Genomic DNA, 14490 nt, shown 5'->3' with positions numbered 1-14490 from the left:
AAACTTGTCGGAAGGTGAACACATACGATTTGTTGATTAAATGCTATTGTAGTTTGCACAATTTTTTTAAATGATAATTTTGGGTCAAATTCAGAAGTTTCAAAGTCATGTATTCAATATGATTTACCTAGATTTGTTTGTCATTTTATGAATTTTGATTTTTGATAGACTACAACATCTGTCCTTATTTACTTTTTTAAATTTTAACCCAGAGAAAAGTTTTAACTGTATTTGGAAAATAGTATTTAATATTAATTTCTTCCATCAGAATGTAATTTGTGTAGCGCGAATTTTGTAATATAGTTTTCATACCTTTTAGAAATTAAATAGCCCTCAAATCATATGTTTGAATTTCCTTTTTCTAAGCTAATTTAGAAAATGCAGTGCAAACCTCCTCCTTCATAGCCTTGTTTAGGAACTTTTTTTCCTTATATAATTATCTATATCAAATTTAGTATGGTTCATTTACAGTTGCCGGCTTCAATTATAAAATGCATTACACTCAATTAATTTACAAAACGTAAACAACTTTCATCGTAACTTTGTTGTCAATATAATTACATAAATAAGAGAAAATTCCGAACAAGAAAATGTGTTTTGGACCGCATTTTTGTTCAGTACTCAGAGTTACGTACGTGTTTCTGTCAATTGCATAAGAAAGTTACAGTTCTGTCCATTTATTAACAGGAAAAAGAAAAAATAATAAATTAAAATAAACGTTAAATACGTTCGTTTTATGTGTAATTCTCTTGAGATTACTCAAGGTCGGTCAGTGGGTAATTGTGGTAAAATGAATGTTTCAGACTGAGAAAAAAAACAATTTCACTTTCTTTAGCCTACAAATTGGAGTATTTTTTGGTATTAGAAGCAGTTTTATATTTATGGGTTTAAAATGATTCACTTATTAAATTAAAATAATATAGTTTTGATATGTAGTCCTCACATGAGGATTTTTCAAAATTTAAGCTGTTTGACCATGATAATCTTTCTCTGTTTCGTTCCTTCTCGAAATATTAAACATATTTTTATAAAAACTGTCTTTTTCTAAACGAAACCCGCGATTTTTCAACTTCTTCTGAACCGATTTACTTGAAATTTACAGTGTCTTCTTGATATACTTCTCTTCAGTATGAACTCCGCTCATTCCTAAATACTAAACTTTACTATTTTTATCAAAATCCGTGTAAAACAAAGTTACAGATTTTTTTTGAACAGTCGCTATTTTTCAACAAAAATATTCACTAAATCTTCTTTTAAATATATTGGTTTCAAAATGTAATGTACTCGGGTTTAGGAAATCAATGTTATGCTAAAGATTATTCATGTGTTCTGTAAGCATTGTTTTATTTTGATTCTTTTTTTTTTAATTATTTCTGTGTTGAGAGATTCTTTTGTGTAGATTTTGGCTAGTTTCGCTAATGTAAAACCCTTGGCAATTTTGGCCAAAGGGTGAAAGTTATTTATGTGTTCTGTGAGCATTGTTTTATTTTGATTCTTATTTTTTGAATTATTTCTGTGTTGAGAATTTTTTTGTGTAGATTTTGGCTAGTTTCGCCAATGTAATGGCAATTTAGACAATTTAATTTGCATACGTAATTACTTAAAATTTTTTAATCAAATTTAGATTTTAATTTAGTAAATTATAAACGATCTTTATTAAACATGAAAGTGTTAATTCTGATTGCTGTTAAAAAAAAGGTTTGAAGACTAAAGTATTAATTATGATTAGTAGTTTTAACTAGTCTCAAGTTGAGATTATATGGTTTCCATAATCTTTTTTATAAAATTTTCTATAAAATACAATAAATAGTTTATTTATAACCTATCATCTTCAGTCTATGCAAGGTCGTTCAGTGGGTAATTGTGTATGTGTTCCAATGAATGTTCCACATTGAGTGAAACCAATTTCACTTTCTTCGGCCTACAATTTCTGAGCATTCCGCGGTACAGATCACGTACATTCCGTTTAAGGAAATATTATCGGCGACGGTTTACCTGTTAAGTTCTTTGAATGTTTCGCTTCCGCATGGGAAAATCATTAGCTGAGTTAATAGGCTGCTTAGCATACCTTTGTCCAGGCAGGTAAAAGACATATATTGTTCACTTGATGAGTAAGAAATTTTTACCCATTGATAATTTTCCCGTAGCATAAAGATCTCATTCAAACCTAAAATTTCTATTTTTTACTTCGTAGATTAGTAAAAAATCTAGTTAATGATATTTTTTACTGTATGAAAATCTAAATTAAATCTTTTTTTGAAATGAGTATATTTATTCTGTTTATAGGTTTTAAGAATACTATATATTATTTTTAATAATGATATTGCACTTTTGTGGTATACCAACAAACTCTAATATTTTTATAACAAATGGATTATGTATCGATTACATTTACACCTTTTTCTATTAAATTTCAATCGTAGTTGACGAAACAAATACACATATTCCATATAAATCAATTCCTCACGTTCATAAATTAAAACGAAAGTTCACAGCAATCATTTCGCGAAAATTCAAATCACGATTAACAAATTGGTTTTATTCAATTTGCATTAATGCATCACTAACGATCGCTCTGCACATACGTCTTACTCATATTTAATATGGAAATAGCTTAGGAAAATATTGTTTTGTAACAGCCTAATTATTTTAATGAGATCATTATTATAACATATTCACACCGAGAGGATTGTAGAAGTTTTTTCGCGGTTATTGTCGTACTTGTACAGACTTGAAGCCTCATGAGTCTCCGCCGAGGAATGTGTCCAATTACGCGTTCAAATTGTTGACCAACTTTGTATTATTAAGATTCAAAAGGAGATCATGCAGATTTTATCAGGGATTGATAACATTGATAAAGTTTCAGTAGGAGATGTTTGTTTTTGCCTGAAAATCCGATTTACCAAATTTCTTTCATAGACGTCTCGAAAGATATTAATTAATAATTATCCTGGCAAATCGTTATTATTGATTCATATTCAAATAAGATTATAGGTAGACAGATAGTTGGCTAGAAGGGCAGTCAAGAGAGATGAATAGACATGTAGACAAATGTTTAAGTAGATTGGTGAGCAGGTAAACAAAAAGTGAGGTAGACAGGTGAACAGGTAGACAGATTGAAGGACAGACTGATAGAAATATATACAGCTAGGCATATATACAGATATATACGGATACATTCATACAGAGATACATATATACAAATATACAGAGAGAGTTAGAGACAGATTGAAAGATGAAATGATTGATATTCGGATGGTCAGATAGATCGAAAGATGGACAGGTTGAAAAAGAAGCAGATAGGCAACTTGAAATACGGACAAATTGAAAGAGAGGCAGATTGGCAGATTGAAAGAGAGGCAGATAGGCAGATTGAAAGATGGACAGATGGAAAAAGAGGGGGATAGTCAGGTTGAGAGATGGACAGATTGAAAGAGAGGCCGATAGGCAGATTGAAAAGTGGACATATTGAAAGAGAGGCAGATAGGCAGATTGAAAGTGAGGCAGATTAAAAGATGGACAGGTAGAAAGAAAGGCAGATACACAGATTAAAATATGAAAAGATTGTAAAGTAGAAAGACTGGTTTACAAGTAGACTAGTTTGCAAGTAGACTGGTTTAAAAGTAGACTGCTTCACAAGTAGACTGGTTTACAAGTAGACTGGTTTACAAGTAGACTGGTTTACAAGTAGACTGGTTTACAAGTAGACTGGTTTACAAGTAGACTGGTATACAAGTTGACTGGTAAACATGAAGACAGATAGACAAATAGTTACCTAGAAACACTGACTTCTTCAATGCTTTGTACTACAACCTACATTATAGCAGTATGAACCACGACTGTATTTTTATATATGGAAAATATATTTAGGCAACTGTGTGATATTTTATTTAACATATTGGTGAAATATCTAATATCATTTTATATGAGAACAGATTTCATAAATAATAACTTCGTTTGTCTAATATTATAATATCTTTCTGTGTTTTGGTTTTGCCAACTCTGGTGATGTTAAAGAAGTACTTAATGACAACAGAGTATGCAAAAGGAAAAACGTGTTGCAAATGCGTATTATTATATGAAACAACTAATTGACTCTCGTAATTTCACTCTCTGCGTGTGAATGGAAAAAGATACACCGACAGTTGCTGAATGAGAAAATTATAATATATATGTACTAACTTATATTTTTAAAATACATATAATTAATAACAAAAATCAAACCGAATATTTCTTTGTTCTGGAGAAAATGATAATAATTCACATCATCTTAGCACGAAAGAGATCAGTTGGGAATTGATCTGGTTAGTGTTGGGTAAAAATTGGGCGGATCATTTCTTTGTAATTAATTTGTAGATTTTTTCTGATGAATCTTTGTACGATAATTTCTAAAAAACATAAGTTGGTGATTTATAAAAATCTATAATCTATCATAACGGTTGCTAATGCTCAATTGATTCTGTCGACTATTGCATATACCTGTAAGTTTTGGCTACTTGCGTTAAGGCAAAAAATAAGCAAATGTTATATGTAAAAAAGTGTGTCTTATATTTACATAACAACCATAATAATAAACTATTTTTTTAATTTATTAAAAATTCATAAAAATTAACTAAAATTTTAATCTGTACTAAATGTACCAATTACAACACATTAAATGTTTGATTTTCCCCAAGTACTTGAACTGGTACCTTCAGAAGATTTTTTTATTAATAAAATATGATCTAAATAGTATACTTAACTACTTGTATCATGATATAGGTCGCTCCTTTCATTTTTCCTACACAATCATAGAAAATCGAATATTTATCTATAACAAATTCCTTCGTATATTAACACTTTTAATCTGCAATTCAATCTAACAGATCGTTTTCTATACATTTTTTCATTTCGACAGAGATTTGTTTCAATGCCAAACGCATTGTTTTATTACAAGCCGCGTTTTCACGCAATTCCTATACAATTAAAAAAATATATCACCTTGAAGGTCGTAAATTAATAAAGCTTTCTATTGCACATCTTGATAATAGTCTCACTTGAAGAAAATTAACTTCAAATAAATTATTATAAAAATATTATAATTGTGCTTTCTTGTTTTTTAAGGATCTTGGCCGATTGAATTGATATATTTGCACCTATCATATGCATTTCTCTTAATTGTATGGTTGCATCTAATTGTCTTTGATGCAATTTTGATGTCTTTAAAGAATGGTTTTAGGACTAAAGTTGTTAAAAATCATTTGGAAACTATGAAAACGTAGTGGTGTACTGGTTAAGAACGTGGGATAGCTCGAACTAGTCACAGGATCGATACCAATCTCGATATCAAGCAGTATGAATTCAAATTTTTATTTGGGGCTGCAGATCTCAAATATGATCTGATACTTTCAATTACTGAGTTGCTAATTATTTTATAAATTCGACTGCGTTTTGACACCTCAACAGACCGACACGACGACCCGGAACGTTTGGGCGCCGGGTCGTCACGCCTGTACTGTGCCTGCAAAACACAGGAACTAAAATATTAATAATACCTCAGCAAACAGATCTACTTCTATCACCTTAAAACTATTTTGAATTTTAATACTACTGCGAAATATTGCTTTGAAATAAATATGAGCAAAACTTTGATTCAAACACTTCTACATTATGATTGATTGGCAAAAACGGCTTCCTGTGCAAACGTAAGATACTAAATTTGATAAATCTTTACTATCATTCGAAAATATTCGCATAAAAATATTTAAATTAAACAAGCAATAAACTGAATTTAATTATTTATAATATAGGTGTTTTATATCTCTTGTCTGACTCAACATTTTCATATAAACTGTTATGATATAATTTGCTCTACATTTTATATTATTACTTGTTCTATTTAAATCTGGGTGCAACCAGATATGAAATCATGAATGGATGTGTAATAAACAATAAATTTATATGTTTTCTGGTAAATATTGAATTGATTTAAGCTAACGAGATTATGTAAAATAGTAGTATTTTATAATAGATAATTGAATATAAATTTAATTTAATGAAATGGTCGAGTAAAGCTTGTAAAGTTTATTTCTTATTATAGTCGAACCTAAGCATATTTTATTTATATGCTTAAAGTACATATAATTTATAGTAGAAATATTATCTATGACTTCATAACATAGCCTTGCCATAACATTGGTCTGTTATGCAGCAGAATTGGCCAATCATATGTATTTTCATATGACTAGAATAAAAAGTACTAATTCAGAAAAGGCATCCAGTACTAATTGATCACAAACACGACATGCTCATAAATTTAGTTAAACATAACATTGTGACATGTAGGTATCTAGTATGTATTAATTTGCCATAAATACTAAATCCTGATTAAACAATAACAATCTACAATGCTAATTGCTGCTGACCTAATAACTCGATGATTTTTCTCAAACGTAAGGTCTTAGAAATCACATAAACTGTTATTACAAAACGAGAAGTCCGGAAAAGTAAATCTCATAGCAATTCGTAGGTACTTGATATGAGTCGGTGTATGGGTTTGTGAGTTATTTAATTCAGTCAGTAAATATTCGTGTTTTTTGTAGACTGACAGATAAATAACAATAACGATAATAATTGCAATCGCCACGATTATTTCCAGTAGAAAGTTGCGACTTTGACATGGATTGTGCGAAACAGGCGGTGCATGCACTTCGAACAGTTTCTCAATCGGAAGGGCGGATGATTATTTTGGAACTCGGTCACGGGGGATAGATGAAATATATATATATATATATATATATATATATATATTTACTAGATTACACGATAGAGGTTGTCCTGTACCCATGTCTACAACTCAAAAAAGGAGTGCGCGTAAGGTTCAAACGCGATTGAAGTAAAACTTAATTGCTGCTGTACAAGATGGCATTTAAGTGAAAATAAATACATCATATAACAATTTTGAATGATGTTTATTAGTAATATGGTAACACTCGTGATGCACACATTTATTAGTATCAACCATTGTACACATTTGTATAATGATAAATTATAAATTATATATTTATAATTACATTAAAAATATGTATAACATTTAAAAACAATAAAGTAATAAAGTCATACTTCAAATATAACATGATCGGTTTGTCATTGTAATTAGCATTAAGAAATGAACCTTCATTAGAGAAATGAAGTAATTGCTGATTAATAAATTCTCAAATATTCGTTCACACAGTGGATTTTATTAAACAACGCCTAAACAAATATTGTTTTTGCAACTTCACTCATCATGTAATTGTGTTCGAAGAACTTCATGTAATTAAAATTAACATACATTCATTGACTACTTTTTTTTATTTTTTTTACTTTTTCGCTGGCGATATAATCTCATTCTTTGAACAGCTGTAATATCTGTTTTGACTAAAAAATATTTACGATTTTAATAACATCAAAGATTTATAGAAACTACGAATAATATAGAAATAATTTCTAATCAATAAACTTACGTTTAGTACACGGCACATATGTTTAATTTGTTTTATTAATTTTCAAGGAACAGGGTAAAATATTCTTCTGATTCAGGCATTTACATTACATCAAGATTTGTACTACGATGTAACTTCAAAATGATTACTTATCTATGCCGATTTCCTTGTTGATATCAGTACTTATACAACCTTGATGCCTGTAGAATTAAAGAATATAAAGTGATATCATTTCTTTATTAATATTTATTATTGTAGCTTTAGCAGTAATTGTAAATCTCCTAACAATGGTATTAAATAACTTACTTAATTTGCAATACGCCTATTAAAATTAGTACGACATAAGTAGTTCATTTATAAGGCTTAATAACAATCTATTTGTTGAAAACCCTTTCACTGTATGTTACAAATAGTTTTATTGTTGTTGTTGTATAAAATGTTACGCAAACTATTAATCAGTGTTAGAAAGACAGGAATACAGGCCGTTTTAAAATATAAATTGAATCTATTTTAATAGATATGTTAAACTATTAAATAAATATATAGGAGTAAAAGTTAAATAGATGTTAGTTACATCATACGCGTACAAACACGTAAAGAACATTCGATTCTTATTGATAGGGAGATGTACTTATTAGTTCTTGGCAAGGGTCGATCCAACCGTTTTGGAGTTATGGAGCAAAGAGTGCAGAGAATTGAAATCGAGTTTTTAAGAGAATCGAGCATCCAATTTGAATGATCCAAAAAACATTCAATTCGTATTGATGGGGAAAAATGATGATGAGGTTTTGTGAAAGACAGGTCTCTCCGTTTTGGGGATACGGATCTAAATGTGCTAAGAATTGCAGTTTTTGAGAGAAAAAAGCATCCGATTTGAATGATTGAAAAAACTTTTAGCTTGTTAGACGAAATGACTGTTTTTGGGGAAAACACTTTTTTTTAATTTCAAAAGATTTTTGAAGATTGTTCAAGATTTTCAAAATTTTATTTTGATACGGAAAGTTCCAGCAATTTTCCTCAAGGCACGATGCCATACACCTAGTTTAGTATTTATTTTTATATTACAATGATTTTAAAAATAATAATATAATTTAATTCTATATTTGTCTTCTGAATAACATTACACTAATGAAAGTATATTTCCATCTTTTGCATTATACAACATTTAAGGAATATATTAACTTTTTCCTGATTTAGGTTATAATAACTGTTCATTCACTATTCCATAATGATTTTCTTTTAGTAAACTAATAAAAGCGTTGAAAATTAAGTAAAAAGTACTTCCTTATTAACGCCAACGGATAATAATTTACTGTTCGATATCTAAGATAAAAAAAACGCGGATTAAATCTGTATTATTATAAATGTAACATGCTTTATCGGAAGGTTTGAAATAGTAAAAGGAGCTGATACATAGTTTAAAAAAAATAATTTTAGTAAAATTTAATTGATCTATTATAAAACAAAGTAGAAGGGGATTTGTATTTTTAACTGATTTTAGGAAAAAAATTGACTAGTTGACTAATTGACTCCAATAAATAATTTTCTAATTAAAATTAATGCAGGATCATATTTCTAATCAAAACTAATGCAGGTCAACATTGTCTTCTGATAGCTAGTTTATTAAGAGCTGGTCTTAGTAGTAACTCATTTGGATAATCTATTGTTTTTGATATTTGAGTACTGCTCCTGTCTTTAATAACATAAAATTGGAGGCGTACAAAGATACGTCTGAATTATTTCTAAAAAGCTTAAATGTATTGGTAAACTTGTATTGGCACAAAGGTAAACATTTCTGAATGATGTTCGAAAAAATTGACTAGTTCGCTCCTAGTTTTTGAGTCTTCTAATAGCTGGTTCATTGAGAACTGGTCTCAGTTACTCATTTGGATGATCGTCTATTTTTAATCCTTTTCACTCGCAAATTCCATGCGTATCGGCGGCATCCGATTGGAAAGGGTTAATATTGGAGTACAGTTTCTGTCTTAAATAACTTCATCTATGCAAGGTATTTTCAATTCTTTATGAATTGATAACACCTTAAGTAAAATTGTAGGCGTACCAAAGTGCATCTGAATTATTTCTTGAAAGCTTTAGATGTATTTTCTGAATCTTAACGATGTTGAACTTTCTTGGGCAGTCTCATAGCATAATTCTAAAGGTCTTCACAGGCTTCAGAATGGATTAATATATCAAAGTCTTGTTTTCTATTTTTTTTAGTTTTATGTGTTGAATTTTGTGCCTTAGTATGTGGTTGGCAATTAATTTTGTGTCCATATGAGTACCTAAAAATTCATTAATGCAGTAAACGGAGAGGACAAAAGGGTATATCCTCTGAATTTTTTTCACTGTGCTCCAATTTGCATGAAATTTTGGAATTAGTTTTATCTTACCCTTAAGTTTAAAAGTGAAAAGAATATAGACAAATAAAACTTGAGGGTAAGATGAACCTAATTCCAAAATTTTATGCAAATCAGAGCACACCAAAAAAATTCAGTGGTAATACCGTTTTGTCCTAATACTCCAGTCAATGGAGCGTGTTGGGTCTGATTTTTATACTGTACTCTGATTTGCATAAAATTTTGGAATTAGGTTCATCTTACCCTCAAGTTCAAATTGTCCAAATTGTTTTCACTTGGCGAGGACAGAAGACTTTATGCATATATATGCATAAAGGCTTCTGTCTTCGCCAAGTTCTTTTCTACTAAAGCTTTCAGTACCAAGTAAAAAGTAGACAAAGCCATGTTCCTTGACTATTATATAATTTCTTATTACCATTAGCTCTCTCATTACAATATGTAGTGTAATCAATAAATATAACGCTGAATTTCATAACAATTCAAGCACGGAATATAAGTAAAGGGAAAGGGCCATGTAGTTCTCCGACCGTTACCAAACAATCGATGTAATTCAGTGATCTCGAACGGCGCCTAAAGGCTTCTAAGTCACTTTTTGTATGCATCTTTTTATGTTAAATCAAAAGTAATGTAAACCAGAGAAAATGATGAATTACTTCACTAAAAGTATAAAAAATTGGAACATTCTGAGTAGTGAGTAAAATATGCTGAAACTGCACCTTCACGTCACTCTTTGCTATTAATAGGTTACTAGGAAATACTTGTTGTCCTATTATTTTCAAACCTTCTCTCACACACTAGTATTTTATTATTCTCATTTATTTCATTTAACTATTTTTTAGATTCATGTATATTTTTTGAATTAGGCACTTTTGTCTTTGGTCATTTTGCAAGAAATCTTGTCGAGTTCTGGTGCTCATAAGATTATTAAGACACTTTTTTAAATTGTGTTAAATAAGGCATCATTGATGTTCCAATTATCCAACAACTTGCTCTTGCAGATAAAAATAGGGATTTTAAAGACATTGACCCAAAAGTACTACGTACTACTATTCTTCCATTCATTGGACTTTACCTTAATTTGTCGAGGAGAGGTGTTCATAGGATTATTGAAATACTTTTTTAATTTGCCGGTTTGATATCTTCAAATAAGACATTATGATTATCCTAATCATCCATAAACCAGCTCCTGAGTTTGCAGATAGTAAATTGAAATTACTTTTGGTACTACTATTTTTCCATTCATTGGACTTTACCTTATCATGTCCAACTTTCGCCTTCCACTATGATATTAGGGTTTACAAAGTTAAGTTACAAGTTTCGAATTCTAAATGTCGAATTTTCTTTTAAATTGATATTAATATATGGGATTAGTGGTTAGAGCTATGGGATTCCAAACAAAAGTTCCAGGTTTGATGCCATCTTTGGAAAACCTGATGTCTAGCAGCAGCGATATTGGTTTTCACTTGGAAATTCAGATAGCAATAAGTATTCAAGTGAAAATAGTCTGTCTGGACATTGCTGCAAACAAGTTCAGACAGAAGTACTAATTTGTATTTTGTAAAATATTAACGTAACTAGAAAAGACAACTATTGGATTGTCCTTAAATAGCCATCTATAAAAACTAACAAAACAATAAATAATAAATATTTTTATGGAAAAGAGGTTGTAATTTTTTAGAAAAAAAATCTAACCTTTAATTACATTCCAAAATAATTAGATATATATCATTAGAATATCTCTAATGTTATACTAGTACTGAACCCAATATTTAGTGATTCAGTCCACTTCGATTTATGATATTTAATAATATCGTGTGAATAAGTTTTGCAATTTTCATTTGCAATTGAAATATTTGCTTTAACATCCATCTGATCGTGTACCCACACTTAAAACGAATTGATTTATTCTAACATTTATTGCATCAAAGTTAATGCCAGGTTAATCACACGGTTTATGGTTGAAAGATTAATTAGATATATCTAGCTAATTATATGGAGAATTTTTTTTAGAATTTCACAGATTATGCTATAAATTTCTTCTCTTCATTTTAAAAAAATCACAGGTGTAATACATACATAAATATTCACAGATGAATCTAATTATGAGATAAATTAATGTCGATATCATGGACATAATTGTATACATAATGCTGGAAGTTGTAGGAATATAAGTTAATACTTTTGTTGGTTTTTAATTATTTCTTTTATCACAAAAAATGAATCTTTCTCGAAACACTTACAAATCTGGTTTGTTTTTCACAATATAATTGCTCAATGTCAAATTGGACCTTTGTGCCTCACCCTATTCTATATAATATGTTATCAAATATATTTAATTCTCTCTTTATATATTTAGAATATACAGTATTTATTTAATATGAATTTTAACACTATTTCTTCTTTTAATGCTAACAGAGGAAGCTTAAGAGACAGTCGACTCTATGGGTGAGTTATTTCGCATGCGATTGGAATAGATTTTTTAAATATTTTTTTAAAATTTTTATAACAAATTTCCACAGAAATAAAAAAATATTCACTGCAAACTTATAGATAAATGATTATTCAACAGTTATTTTATTACAGATATTTTTCTGTTAAATAATCATTCGACATAAATCGATTTATCCAATTTATAATCGATTTGAAAATTATTGCATATATTTATTGGCAAATTTAAATTATTAGTTTAACTTGCAGCGAAGCTGTGTGAAGAAAAGCTGAATCGATAAATCAGCTTTCTAAGCCGATTGATTTATTAAACTATGATTGATTATTTCCTAGATGTGTGTGATATGAAAGAAATTTTGCAAGGTGTGAAATAAATATATATATTAATAGGTTAAGAAACAATTTTCAAACTACGAATATAAATGGTAACACTTTCAAAAAATATCTTTGCTTTAAAATTTTATAATATACTAGTTTTGTAGTATCTTTAGTGGCAATTGCTATTTTTTAAATTGTAAAGTCCAAGTCTAATATAATTATAATTATTTTTATTAAAAAGCTAAAAAATTTATTTTTTACTGTCTATATATGTGGTATTTTGTTGTTTTTTGCATTAATTAAAATAATTTTATTTACAACAATAGTAAATAAAATGATTTTGTAATAAACTAAAGTTGTGTAAATTGATATCGATGAACAACCACAACGAGCCATACAAATTATAAGATATATAAATTAGTTCTAAAAAATCAAAATTGGTTAGGCTTTCCAAGCAAAATATATAAAAATCATCATTAATATCTCTGAAACTCAATACCATTTTGATTTTTTTTTTTTTTTTTTTGAAAACCCCTAAAATACAAAAAAGTTCTTTTTTTGTCCATATGCATTTCATATCCATGAAGGATAAGGACCACCCTAATATATAATATTTAGATAATAGTATATATAATAACTAGACAAATACTTCACTTTTTTCGAAAGTGAGATTTATGTTTTCGACGTTTCAAGTCATTCTGAAGCGTTTGAAACCTTTATTGGCACTCACTCACCACACTTGCTGCGTAACCTTGATCAGTGTTTATAATGCACTTCTATTGAATACATACAATATAGGAGGGCAATATGTGCTCCTTTAATTCCTCGTTTATTAAGCCATGAAGCCCTTTTATCCATATTTCAACATAAAAATGATATTCAATTTAATCACTTTCTTTTAGAAATTTATTATTTGTTCGCGCCAATCAAAGCATGAAATACAAAACAAAAAATCATCAAGCGATTTATTATAAAGCTAAAATCAAATCATTCAACACGTAATAAAACCATATTAAAATTATTATAAATACGATGTAATTTATGTAATTAACGTAAAACAAATTAACGTACAAAATTAAAGTATTTACAATCGGTCCTTCGAAAAGCAAATTCAATTCAATCAAGCATCATCCTAAAAAAAACATTATTAATTTACCTTTATTGAATTTTTAATATTAATATAATATAATTAATATAATTAATATAAAATATTTAATTCACCTTTGTGAATTTGATTTCAAGTCTACCTGTTTCATAGATACAATTTCCTTATATCAATTACATCACCTCAGCACACTTTGTAAATTTTTTGTTTTGGCTCGTGGATAATATAAAACAAATGTGAAACTGTGAACATAAATAATAATCATAGACTATATGAATCAGGGTTTGCAAAGAAAAATAATTTAGATTTTAGATATGATTAAGGAATTTTTTAAAACTTGATTTTTATACAAGGCCTTGTAATCGTATAAAATGTTTCTATCTTTTATTTGGTAAATTTCATCAATAAATTTGAAATATTTGGGCATTCCTGATATAATGAATTTCATAGTTCTCCAATAAATAAAAATAATAGAATGAAAGTAAACCAAACGTTTTTCTTGTTTCGATAAATATTCTTGTTGTTGCTCATCAATATCAAATTTAAGAATTATTAATTTTTTATTACTTGTCATTTATCATTTGTAGAGTTTGAAAATTGTTTATTCCAATATTGTGTATTTGGATAATTTTGTGTGAGAAAGGTGTGTGATAGAGCAATTAATAACATTTCACTTACAGAGATTAAAATACGTTTATGAAAATAATATGCATTCATGCTAAATATGTTAATAAGTGCAAGATTTTTTTTAAAAAGTAGGGATGACATTTGGCGAATAAATGGCGAAACTATAATA

General features: G+C 28.6%; 1 protein-coding gene across 1 annotated transcript in view; it reads left to right on the top strand.

The window, feature by feature from the left end:
• The window catches only part of LOC113382773 (glucose transporter type 1), a 149279-nt gene that overhangs the window by 69204 nt on the left and 65585 nt on the right, over nt 1-14490 (top strand). Inside the window, exon 14 of the mRNA XM_026621004.1 lies at nt 12239-12268. Coding sequence (XP_026476789.1) covers nt 12239-12268 — 30 coding nt within the window. The remainder of the gene's footprint in view (nt 1-12238; nt 12269-14490) is intronic.

The sequence above is a fragment of the Ctenocephalides felis genome, unplaced genomic scaffold, assembly GCF_003426905.1.
Source record: "Ctenocephalides felis isolate EL2017-DRISC unplaced genomic scaffold, ASM342690v1 CF-g0.4_SCAFFOLD_03570, whole genome shotgun sequence".
In the NCBI taxonomy this organism is placed as follows: domain Eukaryota; kingdom Metazoa; phylum Arthropoda; class Insecta; order Siphonaptera; family Pulicidae; genus Ctenocephalides; species Ctenocephalides felis.
This window is presented reverse-complemented; position numbering and strand designations above follow the sequence as displayed.